The sequence below is a fragment of the Convolutriloba macropyga genome, chromosome 9 (genome assembly GCF_964194025.1).
Source record: "Convolutriloba macropyga chromosome 9, txConMacr16.3, whole genome shotgun sequence".
In the NCBI taxonomy this organism is placed as follows: domain Eukaryota; kingdom Metazoa; phylum Xenacoelomorpha; order Acoela; family Convolutidae; genus Convolutriloba; species Convolutriloba macropyga.
This window is the reverse complement of record NC_134476.1, coordinates 31,389,987-31,410,677: the sequence shown is the minus strand read 5'-3', so window position 1 is coordinate 31,410,677 and position 20,691 is coordinate 31,389,987. Positions and strand designations below refer to the sequence as shown.

Below are 20,691 nucleotides of genomic sequence, written 5' to 3'. Positions count from 1 at the left end.
CTTCTAATCCGGTCAATAGAAAATAAAACTGTTTTTTAGTGTCAGTTCGTTTTGTTTTAAACATTGCTCTGTTTGTTCCAAAACTTTTTCAATACTCAACTCAATTCAATGTGTTTTTCTGAAATATGTCAAAACAACATTTTATTTTTTGTTTGAAAGCATTGATGTATAACAAAAAGATAAGAGGTCCTGATACGGCTCCAGATTTTTTTACTAATCAAAATATTTTTAAAAAAGATTCTGTTTGTACACTTCACTGCGAAAATCTATCAACAACATTATTGCACTCCCAGAGAGTTTTCATACAATTTTGGTTTTTGAAGAGTTTGTTATGTCTTACTTTTCTAAGCTCTGGTCAAATCTTAATTCAAAGCTGCAGCAACATAAATGGTAGGCTGTGTGATATCTAAGATAGCCATTAATGAAAACTCTACGGTATCCAAGATGGTCATAAATGGAATGTGTAGAGTATCTAAGAATACCATTTATGGAAGTTTCATGGTATTCAAGAAATACATTCATTGTCGGTACATGGTTTCAAGGTTTATAAGAAAAAATAATTGCAAGGACGGGTACTCAAAAAACCGGAACTGGCGAGACTTTTGTATCAAAACAGTATAAGGCTAACAGCAAATATGAGTTATGCAAATGTTAGCAAAAAGGTAACAAAATCATTACAATCATCTTACAACATCGTTGTGGTCCTGAAATCACGAGTTTGTGGGAAAAAAGGGTGAAAACAAACTAAATACTGGCAAATTCATAAAAAATACTTACAAAAAACGTTGCCTTAAACAAAAGAACGAGATAAAGTGTACGAGATAATGAAAGAGCAGAAAAAAAGAATGATATTGTCCAGTCAACAACCAGTTTCTTGTTAAAAACACATAAATTTTTATAGTCTTTCGTCTGAAACCTCTCTAACATGTTGTGAAAAAATGAAGCTGCACAAAAAGCTTCAATATCTTGTATGGGCCAAAAATTCTATCCAAGGCAACATAAAAATTTTTTCTTGAGAACTTTTTGGATATACATTTTTTTTCGTAATGAAATCCGCATACGATGTTGTGAAAAGCCTATTTATTCAAAAAAGGAAGCTGCACAAAAAACTTTATGGTCTTGCATGGGCAATAAACGTGTATGGTCTTGGATATGGTACACAAGACACAATAGAAATTTTTTTTTCTTGAGGAAGATCAATGGCAACTAAGAAATATTCGTTGTACTAAGTGATCCAAAAGACGTCATTTGACATCTATTTTAAGTGTTTGTATGGTGTTATGTGTGGTATGAAAGAAGCCATACAACCATACATGTATTACGTATGGTTTCCGAGAAACCTTTGTGGTGGTCAACCAGGGTTTTAACCTGTACAAAAGCTTCTGTAGGGGATTTTTTGAAACTCAAAAGGCCTTTCATTTTACAATTTTTCTTCATGAATAATTTCTTGATCAAGGAACAGATTACTTAATTAAACACGAGGGGGGGGGGGGGGGGGTTTGGGGGGTTTGGGGGGCGTAAAGTCCTATTTTTTCAGAAATTTTAGAAAAAAGCGCTGAAAGTTAGCTGAAATAAAATCAGCAGAGTCTTAAACAGCATCAACATGACTTCAAGGGTTCGACGTGGGAAACACCGGAATAACGCTCCTTCAAAATAATTTTGGGCTATATAAACAAAGGACTATATAATTTTTGTTACTGGGTGTATCAATGACTCCTGTTGGGGGGAACGCTAAGAATTGTAAAAGACTGGCAGAGAGTATGAGTACTCATTACATGAGTTAATATGCAAAGTGGAGGGAAATGATCTCCCAACTTTCCGCAATGAATCATCACAAAGAAAGATTTGGCACGCGCGGCTTGGCACCAACAAACTAGTGCCAAAATTTAACCAAGAGTTAGGGCACAAAATCAAGCTTGGATGCAAAAGATCGTCATTATATGTTGACATAACGAAGTTCACTATTGCTAATAACCAAGCATTTGTTTGTCACTGAAGATGCTTTTTTAATCATTCCACGATTACGCGACTTAATTTCAACTGGAACGCGAAATTTTACAGCTAGTTGAAAAGTTTGTCAAAGTAGTTACCAAGTTTCAGTCTCATTTGTTCCAGACGACTGTTTCCTCTAATACGTCTATACTGTCTAAAGATTATAACCAATTTGGGATCTATTGTGTTTCGTCCCCCACTCTGGTCTTTCCCATTATAGCCCCCCCCCCAGTTTATTGGTCAGATAACCTATAGCCCCCCCCCCCCCCCAATCATGGTAATTACACCACAATGGTGGACTATAATGTCATTGGGGAGATTATAATGGGAAGCCCCCCAAGCCCTGTGTTTTTATGCCGCGGAATACAAATGTGAGCACACTACTATTAAAATAGCAAGTGTGTTTGGGGGGGGGGGGTAAAGGTTAAGCTCTTGGCGGAATAGATTCCCAATTTGCTAGTTTATAATAGTCGAAGTTGTTTCAGGGTTCCAAAATTTATCTAAGTTGAAACTCATTAATTGCTATACTTGTGCCATGGTTGAGTTATTTTAAAATAGTTAATAAGTAAATAGTTTCTCAAAATAAATACGTAGGATCTTTTCCCACAAACGGAAAAGATCCTAACTAGGCCTACGGAAACAGTCTATTCATGAAATAATACGAGCAGTAACAAAGCAACCCAAGAATTGAGCAAATCATTGACCCAAAGATGGACCGAGATTCTTACTTGAAATTCATGGCTGGTGCAAGCAAGAGGGGAGAAACTGGCACCCTGGTTCCAAGGCGACCAAAGTCAGCTGCGTCTGCCAGTCGAGGTATGACCACACACAAACTATTATATTCCAATTATAGAAGAACCACTCACGCACCCTCACTCATTTGTTTGTACACTAGCTAGGCGCGATCCGGGGACTAATAAAAAATTATCCGCAATTGTGAAGAACGCTGTTATCAAGAATTACCTAGAATCGGCCATGACTTGGTACAAAAATTTTCTGTAACGTTGCCAAAAATTGCCTTAAAACCGATATAAGCTGGAAGCATCTATGTATATGCTAGAGGGACTCAGTGCCCTGACAAGTGTGCCGAGTGCTGGGAGACAAGGCCCGAGAGAGACAAAATTTTGTTCTAATGTATTTAGAGAACTAGAAGGCACGAAAGTGTTGAATTTCATTTGCAATTGAAGTTAAGAATACAATTTTGCAGATTAATGAAAGAAAAGATTTCTTAAAAACGTACAGGAGTTTAAATAAACCAAACTTCCGCGTCTGTGATAGTGAAGCAGCCGATTATTTATAGCGGTTTGATTAAAGAAATGAAAGTCCAATTTTTTGTCCGAATCTTAATGTCCTATTGAACTCTGAGATTAGGACAAAAAATTTAGAATTTCTTGTCTTTTACTGTAAGTTCAAACATTCAAACTAAGGTTTCTGCCCCGAAGTTATAGTGACCGATGAAATTGTAGCCTGGGTTCTCTAATCTTCATCGGAACCCAGCTTTGAATCCGTTTTTAGGAAGTCAGTCCGGAAAAGAATAGACCCGGAACGAACTCCTAGTCAATATCAGTATCAGTACCAGGCAAGTCTAAATCCAAGTCTTATTTCGTTTCCCAGTACTTAGCAAGTCTAAATACAAGTCTTGCAAGTCTGACCAATCTTTGTCAAGACTTGTATTACAATTGCAAATTGATTCCCAAGTCAAAACCAATTTTTCGAAAATTTCGAGTGAAAGTTTTGAATTCTAAAAAAAATTTGTAACATGCCACATTTTCGGGGTTAAATTTTAGCCCTTTTCCCGGGTTGCTTTGAAACCCCATAAGTCCATTAAAAATATCAAATAGCTCCGGGGGTCAGAGTAGGCTGTATTAATGGATTCCAGGTGTTACTGTGCCGTTTCTCAGCCGTTTTAAGAGTTTTAGCCTAAAATCAAAATTTCTTGATTTTTCAAACTCCGCAAATGTCGAATAAATTTTTTCCCGGCTATTGTTGACGTTGTTTTTCTAAGCTGTTTTTGAGGTGTCCTGGCTATTTTTGACGTATTTAAGACTTGCCAAGACTTGCATTTAGACGTGCTTGTCGTGACTAAGAATTGCATTTAGACTGGCAAGAGTCAAAAGTGACATGATCATAGCTCTGAATCAGTACTCTGATCTTTTCCGTTGGTGCCCCCCCCCCCAGTACGTTTTGCTACAGAGCACGTGCCTTTACTTTGTAAATCATTATGTAAAAAAATGGCACATACGTCTGGGGGTGCAAATAATATGAGCCCACTAAGCTGGGGGGTGGGGGGGGGGCACAAACGGAAATGATCCCAGTAACTAATTTAAAACGTGCAGTTAGAAGTGACGAGTACTTATATTGGCTTCCCGCTCGGTGCGGGAATTCAATAGCCAACTTTCCCAGACTTAATTGATAATGCTAATTGGCAGATTTTCAGACCTGTTCGAGTTTTCATAAAAACTTAGTTGGTTAAACTTGAATTTCCCTTAAAAAAGAATATTCGTTTTTAAACGCAAGAAAAGTATCGACATCCTTGGCTTTAGTTAGAGAAAAACGACGGATCGCTTTTGCTTTATTTCTTGCGGTATATGCTTTTTTCGTTTCTTAAAAGTATTTTTTAGACGTTTATTTGAAATTTCTACAAAAGGAACGCTATCATAGCGTTTGACTAGATAAAAATAAAAAATTCAAAAATGTTGTATATAAAATCGACCTTTTCTTACGTTTCGTTCGAATCGAACATACCAAACATTTCTTGCATTTAAAAACCAAACAAACTCAATCTTGCGAAACCCAGCATACCGAAGCTTGCTTACGTTGCAAACCAAACATGCCGACAATTTCATACGCCCTAGTTGTCTTCTGGAATAGGGCGTCTTGAGTATAGATAGATATAAAGTGCTAGAAAGAGCTGAAAACCGTGGAATTACGTCACAACTATCCCCTCAAATAGTCTGAATGAGTTTCTGTAGGTTGTAATAAGGTGTCAAGAAAGTATTTGTACTATTTCTATGATCGACAAATTGTACGCTCAGCATGCCACCTTTGAGAACTACGTGATATTTTTCATGACTCCATTCAGTAATTCTCAAGGTTCCTGAGAAATTGGTTTGTTTGTCAACTGATAACTTTTGCGGCCAGTTGGTGTTTGTCATGATTTTGAATGGGACTTTGTACAAGAAATCTGAACTTATCAAATGAAACTCATCGTCTTCTGTTCTGATGGCGGGGTGGTAAAATGTATCCAGAGATAGAGTAGATTCAGAAGCTGCAGGGTTGTCACGGGATCGGACTTCATAAGCATATTCCAGTACATTTGATGTAAATGTTCCAATTGTGACCCTATACAAACAATTTGTTCGTTGGCAGTTAAATCTACCTATTAACTTGACAAATTGTTCTATTTATTAAAGTCTTTCCTTTTAAAGCTTTCCTGGATCTTTTCCGTTTGCTCCCCCCCCCCCCCCTACATCTTAGTGAGTGCATAATATTTGCACTGCCTGGACTCACCGGCCATATTTGTACTTAATGATTAACTATGTGATGGAACGCGAGTAGTCTTATGAGAGCCAGACAGGAGGGGTAAAAGGATGTACCTATGTATTAACAATAAGTATAGCCTCATCCAATTTCCAAGGATGTACCTAAAAAGAGAGCGAGAACAATAGAACTGTCAATTTATCATAATTGTATGCAGAAACTTGTGCCCACTTTTTTTAATCGAGTTACTATAACGTTCATAGTGATTGCGTGTCTTTTGTTCTACAAGACAAGAACAACTGCCAGGTACTGGCGCTCGTGGCACAGTGCCCACTGCGCAGAACTGCCCTTTGTAAATTATGCCCTTAGAACTGAACAATGGTTCGATTCTCGCTCTTCCAATTAAAATTACTAAGGCATATTGCAAGTTTTTTTCTTGCAGAAAATTGGTCAATTAAGTACTTTTCTGACACGAATCAATATGAAATCATCAGATAGCAATAAGGGGAAAATAATTAGCTAGTCACGAAAAAGACTAAAGTCTGAGCTTTTGTTCTCAATTGCAGTTGTCACAAGTTATAGTGTATCAGAGGTTCTTTGCTTTTATAATGAGAGTAAAGTGAAAAGATTATAATTTCCGTTAATTCGAGGTTAAAAATATTCTAAATTAGGAAAATTTAAATGCTTCTACAAATGAGAAATTGCTTTCAATAAATTACCAATCAAAATTTTTATTCCAAAATAAAGATATTTTTTGTTTAAGTTCCGGTTTTCAAATTAAAATCAATATCATTCGGCTCAATTTGGATTTTTTGGCTACTTTAGATGAATGAGACTTTTTGACTTGAAAAAACAGGCCCTTTTTTATTTCGCAATTGCAATATCCTAGCTTTTCCGCACTTTCCGATCATACACCAAGCAACCAGGAAAAAAATTATTTGAACAACCTGTCGCTTAACGATCTGCTGTCTGTTAGAAGTAACATAAGTTAATAAAAAAACAAAAGAAAATTGTTAATTTCCTCTGGTACACATTAGAATATAAAGCAACTGGTAAAAGAGGCAATGTAAAGTTAAGAATATAGCATTATGTAAAATTATAAAATCATTAAATTACCAAACTAAAAAATTGACCTTACATTAGTAAAAAATGGCCTAAGATGCGACCATAAAATGTTTTCACAATTTTTTATGTACATCATAAAGATTAAAGAATAAAACTAAAATCTAATTCGCTCAATGTCATCTTTTATATCAGTTACTTTTGAGTCCTTCAAAAATTCTTTCCAAAAATATTCCTTCAGTTCTTTTTTTAAGGAAGCTTTCGATGGTGTTTTCCGTCTAATATTAGAAGGCAGACTATTATAAATTGGAATGGCTTCTGCAATAAAAGAATCAGTTAAAAACTTATTGATCTTTCTTATATCAAACGTTTTTATTTTACCTGTCAAGTTGTTTTATTCTCATGGTAGAGAGAGGTTCAATTTTATATGCTGGAAGATCGTTGCTGAGTAAGCAAAAAAGTCTTTTGAGCAATGATATTTCAAGAGAAAAGAAACTGGTAGTATTTTGTTGCGAAGGTTGAGATCGTATTTTCTTCTATTAAAAATGGTTTTTATTCCCCAATTCAGTTGTTTTTCTAAAATTGTAAGTAATGACTTTTGCAACCCTATCAGAATTAGAGCGGAAAAATGTAGATGACTTATTACTATGTCATTAAGTAATAAGACTTTCGTTTTCTCTGGTAAACTTTTATTTAGTGTATTCAAAACTTTTATTCCACAAGCCATTTTCTGAAGAATCTTTTTCACTTCTCCATCAAATTTTAGTTTGCTATCAATAATTACGCAGAGATTCTTTGCACTATTTGATTCTGCTATTCTTTCAATGTCGACATTCCGAACAGTATTTGTTAACCTATTCCTGGTGCTGAACTCAACGTATTCTGTTTTTTGTTTGTTCACCACTAACTGAGACTTTGCAAATAAACAATAATTTTTGAGATGTTAAGTTCAAGTTTTGTTTTTGACGATATTTCATCATTTTCGGATGTAAAAAGAAAAATGTCGTCTGCTTACTGGACCACCGTGCAATCCTTTTCTACAATCATTGCTAAATCGTTGACGTAAATGTTAAATAACTTAAAATAGTACCTTGTGGAACTCCTCTTTTCAAATTTATCCAATCTGATTCAATTCCTTTCAAAACAACGCTTTGCGTTCTCTCACTCAAATAATCTCTATTAAAATGGTAGCAAGTTCGTCAAAATCTATATTTTCAAGTCTCCGTAACAGTATTTTGTGGTTTTTAGAATCAAAAGCTTTTGAAAGATCTACTCTCTGTAAGAAAAGCCTGTTGCAATTTTTCCAAGCAAGAAAAATAACGCGTACTATTTTCCTACAATAAATAGATTTTTTTTATATTACAGAGTTGATGAATGTCTCTACAGCAACTAACTAATTCTTTTGAATCATACAAAAAAAATTGAATTTATTCTGCTTACCGCACCACTTGTTTCTTTCGCCAAAAGTTACAATACATTTGTTGTTATTTAGTACGTTACAATGAAACAAAACAGCACTTGCTCCTGGAAGAGTAAAATACGAGCTCAGTAAGCTTGGGGGCAAAAGAGAATAGATCCCAATATTTAAGTATTTTTTAGTTAAAATGAATTCACTTTTACGTTAAATTAAATCTTTTCAGTTGAAATTACTTTAAAATTAAACTGATTAAAAGTGTTTTCTGTTCTGGTATTGGATTCAACAAAGATAGTTAGAAGATTTGAAATCATTGAGCGGATAAAAAGTATGTGTTTCATGCCTTTTATAGGTTTCTTTGTTTTGTGTTATCAATATTTTTGAAGATTGTCACAAACCAGAAAGGTAAAAAAACTGAGCAAAAACGTCAGAATCATATAAAGTATTTTGAAATACAAACAGAGAAAAATCAAAAATCTCAAAACAGTTGTTAGTCGGTTAAAGTTATTTCGATAGAAGAATCACGTTGCAACTAAGTCTAATAGATTTGATTTCAATTGATCACGTTAAACTGATTCTTTGAATTTTTTGTAGAGTAATTCATTCAGAGTAATTCAAATACTAGTCAAATTAGATTGATTTAATTATCACTTTTACTTGATTTTTTTCGACAAACAGGTTTGACTACAAAAGGCTATAGTTTTATTATATTTTTTATCGGCTACATGCAGATATCAATTTACACAAAAGTAGCAGATTTGTTTAAATACACTTGAATGCTTTGAAGTAGAAGAAACAGTTAATTTCAAAACCATAATTATGAGCTTGATAGTACTTCAACAAGTTCAGAAAAAATGACTAGTGTCTCGATTAGTTCATTTGAATAACTTTTGTTATGTAGCAATTTCGTAAGAATTTTCAATAATTTTCAACAATTTTATATGCAAATTGCTGCCTCATACAAAGAATTTATCAATGAAAAATGTTTGTTATCCATTTTCTTACCAATGAAAACGCAATTCTTGACACCAAAACACAATTCGAGCTCAAAAACGCTCAATTTCTGCTAAAATCACCCATTTTGAGATCAAATCAACCATGTATTACCCCAAAATTTTCATTTCTTTGCAAAAGAATAAATAAACCTTACCACAAAATTACACATTTTCTGTCAATAAATACCCATTTCTTTCCAAAAACACACAATTTTTACAATAATTACATAATTTGCGTTGAAATTACCCTGTTCTAACCAAGAAATACCCAATTGACTCCAAAAAACAAACAATTTTTGCAAAAAATAACCAACTACGACAAAAAGTCACCCAATTTCAGATAAGTATACCCAATCTTTCGACAAAATACCCAATTCTTTGCATAAGATTGACCAAATTTTAACAAAATTACCAAATTGTTGTCATTAAACACGCAATTCTTGCTTAAAGACAACGCAATAGGTGAGAAATTTACAGAAGTCATGCTTAAACTACCCAGTTATGAACATGGAATACCCATTTCGATTAGAACAACAACAATTCTTGCCAGAATTTGACCAAAAATTGCCCAATTCCCACCAGAAAAACTCTATTCTTTGCAAAAGAACGCAAATATGATCAAAAGTACCCAATTCAATATGAAAAACACCAAATTTTGCCAAAAGTTACTCCATTAGAGCGCTAAAATTACCCCAGTCCGACACAAAAAAATACCAGTTCTGTCCCAGAAAAACACAATTTGCTCCAAAAATAACCAATTTGTGATACAATTATCAAAAAATTACAAAAAAATAAATCTTTCTTGCATTAAAACACATAGTTTTACAAAAAATACGCAATTCTTACCAAAACTAACCCATTCTTGTCAAAACATGAAATCTATGAAAAAAATGTATTTTCTTTACCAACAAATACCCAATCATTGCCGAACAAAATTCAACTATTGCAAAAAAAATCCCATAACCAATTGTCAAGAAAAACTCAATTTTTACCAAAAAGTACACAATTCAATTGAAAATACTCAATTTGTGCTGAAATTAGCCGATTTGAGCAAAAAATTAGCCAATTATCAACAAAAAATACCCATTTCTTTTCGAAAAATATACAAATCCTACGAAAAATAAGCCAACTGTTGTCTTTAAATGCCCAATTCCCTCCTAAAAATGCCCATTTCATCACAAAAAAAATTATAAATTTTACCAAAAATAACAAAATTTTTGTCAATGAATATACATTTCTTGCCAAAATTTATCCAATTTGTAAAAAAATTATACAATTGAGCTTAAATTATCCAGTTCTAAGCAAGAAAAAAACCAATTGACTCCAAAAAAATAACCTATTTGGGCCAAAAATATCCAAATAAGGAAAAAAAATTTGCACAATTTGAGATAAATATACCCAGCTCTGACGACAAAATACCCAATTCTTTGCAAAAAAATTATCAAACCTTACCAAAATTAGCCCATTATTCTCATTAAATACGCAATTCCCGCTAAAACAAAAACTCAATTTGTAGAAAATTTCTTCAATTTTTGCTAAAAGTCTCCAGTTCTGAACAAGGAAAACCCATTTCTCTTTTTGAAATGACCAATTCTTGTCAAAATACCCAATTTTGAAAGAATTACCCAACTTGTTCTAAGATTACCCAGTTCGAACCAAGAAAAAACCAATTCTCACCAGACATACCAATTTCATTGCAAAGTCAAATCTTATCAAAAAGGTCGAATTCACTCAAAAAAACAACTAATTCTTGCCAAAAATTACGCAATTTTAACAGACATTACCATGTTTGAGCTAAAATTATCCATTTCCGAGAAGGAAATGCCCAATTTGCACCACAATATACCCAGTTTGAGCTAAAAAAACAATTAATACCAAAAACTACCAAATCATTGCCTAAAGTTATACAATCCTAGCAAAAAAAAAATCGCAATTATTACCAAAAAATACCCCATCTTGTTAAAAACACCCAAGCCTATCAAAGAATGTTCTTTCTCACAAATACCTAATCGTTGCCAAAAAAACTCCAAATATGGCCAAAAGTACCCAATTCTAGCAGAAAATATCAAAGTACTGCCAACAAAAACCCAATTGTTAGCACAAAATACACAATTTAATCTCAATAGAATACTCAATTTGTGCTGAAATTACCCAATTTGAGCTGATATTAGCCAATTCTCTCCAAAAAATACTCAAGTCTTGGCAAATTAATACACAAGTGTTACCAACGATTACCCAATTCTTGTCAATTAGAAACCAATCCCTGCCAGAAAATGTCCAATTTTAGCAACAAAAATACCAAGTTCTTGCCAAGAAAAACCCAATTTTTCCCTGACAATTCAATCCCAAAAAATACTCACTTTGTGCTAAAATTACCAAGTTTGAGCATAAATTAGCCAATTCTCACTAAAGATACTCAATTATTGGCAAAAAAACACAAATTTTACAAAAAAAATTACCCAATTTTTGTCGATAAATACCAATTTCTCGCCAAAAAATACACACTTTGTACGAAATTTACGCAATTTGAGCTAAAGTTACCCAGTTTCTAACCAAAAATTGCCAAATTGATTCCAATAAATAACAAATTCCAGCTAAGATTATTTAACTAGGACAAAAGATACTCAATTTGTGCTATAATTACCCAGTTCTGACCAAGAAATACCATTTCACTAAAAACACCCAATTCTTGCCAAAAAATACAGTATTTTGACAAAAATTACGAATTTATGCTAAAATTACCAAGTTCAGACCAAGAAATAAACATTTTGCACCAAAAATCACTCAATTTGAGCTAAAGTTACCCCATTCTCACCAAAAAATTGCCAATTCACTGAAAGAGAAGGCCGAATTCATGCCGAAAAATAACCAATTCGTACAAATCTTATCAATTTGACCAAATTGGTTAGTTTTTGGCAAGAATTGTGTGTTTTTATTGAAATAGGTTATTCTTGATCAGATTTGGGTAATTGTAGCACAAATTGGATAATTTTTTGTACTAGTTAAATAATCTTGGCAGCAATTTGTTATTTGTTGGAATCAAGTGAGTGTTTCTTGGTTAGAACTGAGTAACTTTAGCTCAAATTGTGCACATTTTTGTACACATTGGGTGTTTTTGGGAAGATTTAGGTAATTTTTGGTAAGATTTGTTTCCTTTGCCACGAATTTTGTCTCTTTGTTAAGAATTGGATAATTCATGCTCAAACTGGGTAATTTCAGCAAAAAGTGTGTATTTTTGAGATTGAATTGTGTACTTTCAGGGAAAAATTGGTTTTTTCGTTGCACGAACTTGGTATTTTTGTTGCTAGAATTGGGCATTTTCTGGCAGGGTCTGGGTACTAATTGATCACAAATTGGGTAAATTTTCGTCCTAGTTAATGTTAATTAATCTTGCAGTGTGGGATAATTTTGGTAAGATTTGCAAAATTTTTTGCTGAAAGACCCAATTCACCGAGAGAGAGAACGCTGAATTCATACCAAAAAATAACCACTTTGTACATATCGTATCAACTTATACACAAAACTTACCCAACGATCTATGCAAAAATCTAACCAAAATGTACAAAAGTTACAAAAGTTGTGCTAAAATTACCAGTTCTGTTCAAGAAAAACACAATTTTCTCCAAAAAAACCCAATATGTGCTAGTATTATCCAAATTTTACAAAATAAACCTTTCATTGCAAAAAACTACAATCTCACCTAACAATTCGCAGTTCTTACCAAAAACAACCCTCATTTACTAAAGACAAACAAATCTAGAAAAATGTCAATTTTTTACTACCAAATACACAATCATTGCCGAAAAAATCCCAATTATTACCACAGAATAGACAATGCGATCTTGATAAAACACTCAGTTTGTGCTGAAATTTCAATTTTGAGCGAAAATTGGCCAGTTCTCACCAAAAAACAAACAATTTTTGGCAGAAACTACACAAATTACATATCTCTTGTCAATAAAAACGCAATTTTTGCCAAAAACAACCTTACCTGTACAAAAAATGCGAAATTTGACCTAAAATTGCCAATTTCTTACCACGAAATACCCAATTAACTTCAAAAAATACCCAATTCTTGACCTAAATACACAATTTGGACAAAACTTACCGAATTTGTGCCAAGATTGCGCAGTTCGAACCAAGAAATACCCAATTCTCAACAAAAACTTCTCAATTCGAGCTTATATTCTCTCCCAAACATGCCCAATTCTTGGCAAGTTAATACACAAATCTCACCAGCAATTACCCAATTCTTGTCAATTATTACCCAATTCCTGCCAAAAAAACTCCCAAATCTTGTCAAAAAAAGCCCATTTCATGCAAAGAAATACCAAATTCTTGCCAAGAGTTGGGTATTTTTTAGTGAAAATTGGATTATTTTTTGTTCACAATGAGTAATTTCAGTACAAATAGAGTTTTTTTAAATCAAATTTTTTTTCGGTAATAATTGGGTTTTTCAAGGCAAAAATTTAGTGTTTTAGCTAGAACTGGGTGTTTTTTTGGCAAAAATTGGGATTTTTCGCACGGATGGTGTATTTGTTAGTAAAAAATTATTTTTTATAGACTTCAGTGTTTTTGGCAAGAATGGTTATTTTGTTTTGGTATGAATTGCTTTTTTGGTAGTATCTTGTGACTTTTGTCAATGATTGGGTGTTTAGCACATTGCGTTTTTTTAGAGCACATTGCGTTTTTTTAGAGCAAATTGTGTATTTCCTGCTCAGAGCTGTATAGCTATAGGACAAGTTGTGTAATTATTGTATAATTGGGTATTTTTGGCAAGAATTGTGTGTTTTACTGGGGTGATTTTTAATTATTTGATAAGATTTGCGTATTTTTGCAGAGAATTGTGTTTTCTTTTGTTAAGAACTGGGCATTTACTGACAAGAATTGTGTTTTTCTTGTGGGTGAGTTTTGTATCTTTTTTGCCACGAATTGAGTTTTGTGTTAGTTATACTTGGGTAATTTCATATTTAGTTGGGAAACTTTTGAAGAAATCGGAATTGAAGAAATCGGAATTTGAGCACGAATTGGGTTTTTGTCGAGATTGGTTTATTTATTGGTACGATAGAGAAAATTTTTGGCAAATTTGGAAAAAATTTTGGTATCAGTTTTGATAAAATGAATAACATGAAAGTTTGCTTTGCTTAATCAAAAATCAACAATCTATTGTACATTACGTTTTAAAAGCTTTGACGGTATCACGTTTCTTTATGAGAACATAAAAAAAGAGAAAGTTGTATACTTTAGATTGTATGAGTTGAACTAGAATATAAATATGATGTTTCTCCAAATTTTGTGTGAAACTGAAAGATTTGTATGTTTTAAACAATTTGTTAATTTGTTCAAATTCTTGGGTAAAACTGACTGAAAATGGATTTCGTTTAAAAACCAGCTGAATTCATGTCTCTTGATTTAAATTACCACACAATTAATTGTGATGAGCAAAAAGTAATGGACAAGAATCAGTTTTCAATTATAACTTCTCTGAATGAGGAAGCAAATTGCATATAAGATTGTTAAAAACTGATGAAAATTGTTTTAAAATTGCTGATTTAGAATTGTTATTCAAATGATTTAATAAAAAAATATTATTGTTTTGAGTTCAAAGAAGTATTATAAAGCTGATAATTAATTTTTTGAAATTAAATGTGTCTTCTACTTTAAAGTTTTCAACAACTTTTAAGCAAATCTACTACTTTTGTGTAAACTAATTTTTGCATGTAGCCTAAAAAATATATAATAAAACTGGTCAACCATCTTTAGTCGAAACTGATTGTCTAATGAAACCAGGTAAGACTGCTGTTGAATCAATCTAAATTTACTATTATCTGAACTACTCTGCCTGAAATACGCTATAAAAAAATCAAAAGAATCATTTTAACGTGATCATTTGAAATCTAGTCTATTACAATTGGTTGCAACGTCATTTTCAATCGAATAAACAATTTTAGATTAATTCCTTTTTTGAGAAAATTTGATTCCTGTCTATTTGTCTTTCAAACTACCTGATATCAATCTGGCTTTTTTGCTCAATTCAATTTTTCTCATTTTTCTTCCTTGCTTCAGTTGTTAAAAATATTGATAGCCCAGAAAATTTGAAAACCAAAAACTTATAAAACGCACAATGACGTGGATGAAAAGCTCAGGAAAGAACTTCTAATTGAAATGTGAGTGTACCTCTAATACAACAACACAACCGAAGTAATTCATCAACCAAGAAAGATTTCTTCTACAAATCTCCAAACGACGAAATCCAAAAATAATACAAAAAATTGAACAGTTGTCATTAGATGTATCTGCAAATACAGAGATTACGCGAAAGTTCATTTATGTTTATCAGTTGAATCTTATGCACTTCCCCCTTGACAAGTCCTCGTCATGAGAGGGTTTCCTTATTTGCACCCCAATTTTCTTTCTCGCCCTTTTGTTGAGTTGTTCCTTAGAATTTTCGAATTTTTCAACATTTTCGGAAATTCAACAGTGCTTAGCAAATTAATTCAAGGTCTCCATTTTCGTCAATTTCTGTCAGCGCTCTTTGTACTGGAACTACCCAATTCTCATTTAAAAACTTGTATTTCTCAATATGTGCTGAATTTACCCAATTATTACCAAAACTACCCAGTTCCCCGCAAAAAAGTTAATTCTTTAGAAATGATACCCACTTCTTTTCAATAAACACACATTAGTTGACAAAAGTTACGCAATTTATACAAAAAATCCAATATCTGTTGTAAGGTTACAAAGTCTTAACCAAAAATGCCAAATTAGCAAATATAACTACTCAATTTGTGCTGAAGTTCTCTCCAAAAATTATCCAAGTCTTGGCAAATTAATACACAATTGTTACCAACAATTACACAATTCTTATCAATTAATACCCAATCTTTGCCACAAAAAAAAACAATTTTTGCTAAAAAACGCAAAGTCTTGCAAAAAAATACCAATTTATTGCCACGAAAAACCCGATTTTTACCAAAAAATACAAAAAAAAATCTCAAAAAAACTCAACTTGCGCTGAAAACACCAAATATGAGCTGAAATCACCCAGTTCGAGCTAAAATTACCCAGCTGGAATTACCAATAAACTACCCAATCGATTAAAAAACCATTTTCTGTGTAGAAAATTACCCAACTAGGACAAAAAAATTACCCAATTTGTGCTAATATTAATCAGTTCTGACCAACGAACACCCCTGTTACTAGAAAACTGAATCATTGCCAAAAAATACCCAATTTGGACGAAAAACACCCAATTTGTGCTAAGCAAAGATTGTTCGTACCAAGAAATAACAGTTCACACCAAAAATTACTCAAATTGAGCTTAAATTACCCCATTCTCAATAAAAAATCCCAATTGCTGGAAAAAAAGCACATATATCTCTATCATAAATACCCAATTGACTTCATGACAACGCTCAATTCTTGCCAAAAAGCACAAAATTGTACAAAAATTACCCAATTTGAGCAAAAGATCTGTCCAAAAAAAAACACCATTGGCTCCAATAAATACCCAACTCTTGCAAAAAAATACCAAATTCTTTCCAATAAAAACCCAACTCTTACCAAAAATAAACAATTCGATCTCAAAAAATACACAACTTGTGCTGAAATTACCCAATTTGAGCTGAAATTAGACAATTCTGTCCAAAAAATACACAAAATTTGTCAAAAGAAAAGTAAATCTTTCCAAAAAATTACACAATACCTTTCAATAAATAATATTTCTTTCCAAAAAATACCCCATTTCTGCAAAAATTACCAAGTTTATGCTAATATTATTCAGTTTTAACCAGAAAATACTAAATTGACGCCAAAAATAACCATTTCTTGCCAATAATATCCAACTAGATCAAAACAGAGTCCCTTTTGTTAGAGTCGGTAGAATATTCATGGTAGAAAAATTTAATATCAAAGAGACTTATAAAATGCATAGTGACGTGAATGAAAAGTTCAGGTGACAACTGCTAATTGAATTTGAGGGTATCACTAATACAACAAGTACACAATCGAAAAAATTTATCAATCAAAAAAAATTTCTTCAACAAATCTCCAAAAGAAGAAAAAAAATTAAAAAATAAACAGTTTTCCATTAGAAATATCTGCAGATACAGAGAGCATACTAAAGTTCATCGATGTTTATGTAGAGTTTCACCCTTTTGTAGAGTTGTTCTTTAAAACTGAATCGGACTGAATTTTCTGAAACCTAAAACTGCTTGTAGAGTATTAGATACCTTGTTTGGAGTTTTTTTGAAACATCAACTCCCTAGCCGCAGATCAATTACCCTTGCTCGGGAGAATTTTGTTCACATAGGGCGTTTTTCGGCGCTCTCAAAATATTGGGTGGGTCGGGTAGCTCTCTTCGTCACTACTAAGGACAATTTGTTGTGGCAACTGCCCAAATTTGATATCCTCACTAGCAACACTATTTTTGTATTCGGGTATGCTCTTAGTCTCACTATAATTCACGGAGAGAATGGGAGAGGCATTAGGATTTTGTGCAATTTCATCCACTTCCCAGAACCGCTCCAAGTTACCAACTAACATTGTGTTAGAAATGGGTTTCGATGCCATTGGTTTTGCGCTGTAGTTGAACCAGCACAGCTGCCGTCGTGCAAAGTAGTCGTCTTCGCCAACTTCCGACTTGAAGACATTCCGCATCCGAGCAGTCCACAAATCTGATCTCCGTTGTGATAGCGACCACAATTGTCCCATCGCTAGTGTATATTTTGAGATTAACCCGCTCACTGATTTCAATTGTTCTAATTATCTTGATTGAATCCTTTACTTGAAAAGAGGAAACATTTCATCAGTGTAGTTTTAACCTTATTTTTACTGAAAAAGTTTAATTTAATTTGAAAGAACTTAATTGATTTAACTCTAAAAAAATTAAATTTTGTTGTCTGATCCAAAAGAATTGGTTTGTGGTTAACAAAAGACATTCATCAGCTCTACAATATCAGCAAATATTTTTTTGTAGGAACTTACACTTAGCACGCGATTTTTGTCTCTCTGGGATAAATTGCCACAAACACTTCTGACAGACATTGTAGAACTCAATTAATGAAGTTGCTTGTGACAGGCAGTAGATCTTGAAGCAACAAGTTGTTCAAGAAATAAACCACAAAATATTATTCTGATTGCTTTGTGTATGATGGGGAAATGTGGAGAAGCAAAGATTACGAGAATTGGGATCAAAAAAAGAACCTGTTCATTCAATTCAAACAGTCTCACTCATCTAAATCAACTAGCTGAAAAGTCAAAAACGACCACAATGATTTTGACTTCAATTTGAAAGCTGGAACTTAATCCAATAAAAATTTCTTTTAGAATCTCTTTTCTGATTTGGTAATTTGCTGAACGCAATTTCTCGTTTAGAAGCACTTAATTTTTTAATTTTAAAATATTTCCATCCTCGAATTAAAAGAAATTATATTCTCTTCACTTTACTCTCATTATAAAGGCAAAGAACCACTGATACGCTATAACGTTTGGCAATTGCAATTGGGAACAAAAGCTCAGACTTTAAGTGACTAGATAAATACTTTCCCCTTATTGCTATCTGATAATTTCGATTAGATTTGTGTCAGAAAAATACTTAATTGACCAAATTTCAGCCAGAAAAAACTTGCATTATGCCTTAATAAGATTAATCGGAAGACCAAGAATTGAACCATTGTTCAGATCCCGGGGCATAATCTACCAGTGCAATTTGGCGGAGCGCGCAGTGTGCCACGAGTGCCGTTATCTGACAATTGTCCTAGTCTTTGAGAACAATAAACACGCAGTCACTATGAACGTAATAGTAGCTCAATTAAAATATGTGGGCGCAATTTTTTTTTCATGTAATTATGATAGTTTTACCGTTTTGTTGTTCTCACTCTCTTTTAGGTACACCATTGGCAATTGAATGCAAAGAGACTAAACCTAATGTAATTACATAGGTGCATCATTTTAGCCCCCCGTCTTGTTCTTCTATAATTACTAACGCGCTCTGTAACGTTTGGGTGCGTAACGTACTGGTGGTACACACAAACTAAGTTCGCGTCCCCTATAATGGCAAGTTTACGGTAATTAGGCATGTTTATTAATTGCAAATGTAAATTAATAAGATTATGTTAAACGGTATCGAAAATATGCCGAGCATGAAGGGGCAGAGTTATTCTAATGTGCATTTGAAATAATGTAAAGATAGCACAAATTGAATTTGTCTAAGTTAAAATTGAAATTTCAATAAAAGTTAAGGGATTTTAGATATGAAGATTTGGACTTTCTTCAAATTCAAAGTTTCGGCTATGTTTTCAGGTCTAAGAATTCTCGCAGGATAATACAAATTAGAAATAATTGTCATAGATTCCAAACATAAGCAAAGGAACAAAACGGAAGAATATCTTAAATCTGAAGTCTTCAGAGACCAAAATGTGTTTGTATCTCAGCGTGCAAGCTTTTTTTCCACTTATGAACACGTGGTCTCAAGTTTCCAATTGGTTAGAGATATCAATGTCGACAGTGCTGTCATTACTATTTTGGTGGTTTTCTGATGGTGTGTGCATAAACTACAGGTGGTATAAGAATAAAATGTACCATTTCCCTATAATGGTAAGTTTACGGTAATTAGGATGAAGGAGCGCGGGGCTATACGTTTTTGACAAAAAAGCGGGGGGCTACTAGGAGACCAGTCCTTGGTATTTATACAATCACTTAAACATTTTCCTGCGGAATATGGCCGGAGCTATTTGCTTTTAATGCCTCGTCAGACCTCAAATCACATAAGAAAAGAGTTTGAATATAAACACAGCAATTTTTCATTTAGTGCTTTTTTCACAAATTTGGTCTGCAATGCTAATTTAATTGAAATGAAGGTGTAAAAACATCTTTGCTAATGGTTGATCTGCACAGTAGATACTAAACGACGGGTTTCATTACGGGACCACATGAAGATCCTGAGAATTAATCCCCTGGTTCTACTCTTGTTAAATAGTTACTTGTTAAAGTAAGTTAATTGCAAATGTGAATTAATAATTTTATGTTAAGCGACATCAAAAATATGCCGAGCATGAAGAGCAGAGTTATTCTAATGAGCAAGTGAAATAATGTTAAGATAGCACAAAGTGAATTTGTCTAAGTTAAATTTGTAACTGAGATACAAACTAAGAGATTTTAGATATGAAGATTTGGACTTCCCTCAAATTTTAAATTTCTGCTATGTTTTGAAAACTTAAGACTAAGAGATTTCAGGTCTAACAACTGGTCACAAGATAATATAAATTAATAATAATTGACATAGATTTCAAACACAAGCAAAGGAACAATACGGTTGAATAAATTAAATCTGAAGTCATCAGAGACCAAAAAATGTTGGTATCTGAGCGTGCAAGTTCCTTTTGCGCTTACGAACACGTGGTCGCTAGTTTTCAATTGATTAGAGATAACAATGTCGACAGTTGTATCAATACTATTTTGGTATTCTAAAGGTGGCGTGATATTATCACGCCATGATGGTATTCTCAGTTCAATTTTGTGATATTAAAATAGTTGTTATTCAAAGCTACTTAACAATTTGTTCAAATGACATAATGGAGTTTGTTCAAATCGAGTTTGCGGCGCACCTACTATATCAAAATTCTAAATCTAACAGCTCTAAATTACCATGCTCATGTTACAGAGTGTAGCGTAGTTCAGTACACTACAATTATAGGTAGGGCTGAAATGACTTCTGAAGAGACTCCAAAAAAAATCGTTTCTGACCAG

General features: G+C 33.1%; 2 protein-coding genes across 11 annotated transcripts in view; one reads left to right on the top strand and one right to left on the bottom strand.

The window, feature by feature from the left end:
- The first annotated feature begins 1,811 nt into the window (after positions 1-1,811).
- The window catches only part of LOC142345336 (uncharacterized), a 33,765-nt gene continuing 14,885 nt past the window's right edge, over positions 1,812-20,691 (top strand). Inside the window, exons 1-2 of one of the 6 annotated variants that reach the window (XM_075397343.1) lie at positions 1,812-2,072; positions 2,661-2,808. In XM_075397343.1, the coding sequence (XP_075253458.1) occupies positions 2,703-2,808 (106 nt within the window). In that variant the 5' untranslated portion in view covers positions 1,812-2,072; positions 2,661-2,702. Of the gene's footprint in view, positions 2,083-2,635; positions 2,809-20,691 lie in introns of all 6 variants that reach the window. The other 5 variants (XM_075397342.1, XM_075397339.1, XM_075397340.1 and 2 more) reach the window with 5 other exon arrangements.
- On the bottom strand, positions 4,707-20,348 carry LOC142345335 (uncharacterized). 5 transcript variants are annotated; one of them, XR_012759308.1, is made up of 3 exons: positions 20,092-20,203; positions 18,930-19,345; positions 4,707-5,334 (listed from the first exon to the last, which is right to left on the bottom strand). XR_012759308.1 is itself a non-coding variant. In XM_075397336.1 (2 exons), the coding sequence occupies exons 1-2, from the start codon at positions 17,512-17,514 to the stop codon at positions 4,938-4,940; spliced, it is 426 nt and encodes a 141-aa protein (XP_075253451.1). In that variant the 5' UTR covers positions 17,515-17,559; the 3' UTR covers positions 4,707-4,937. The 5 variants fall into 5 exon arrangements, 1 of the variants encoding a protein (XP_075253451.1); XR_012759309.1 differs by having other exon boundaries at positions 18,961-19,345; XR_012759311.1 differs by lacking the exon at positions 18,930-19,345 and having other exon boundaries at positions 20,186-20,348.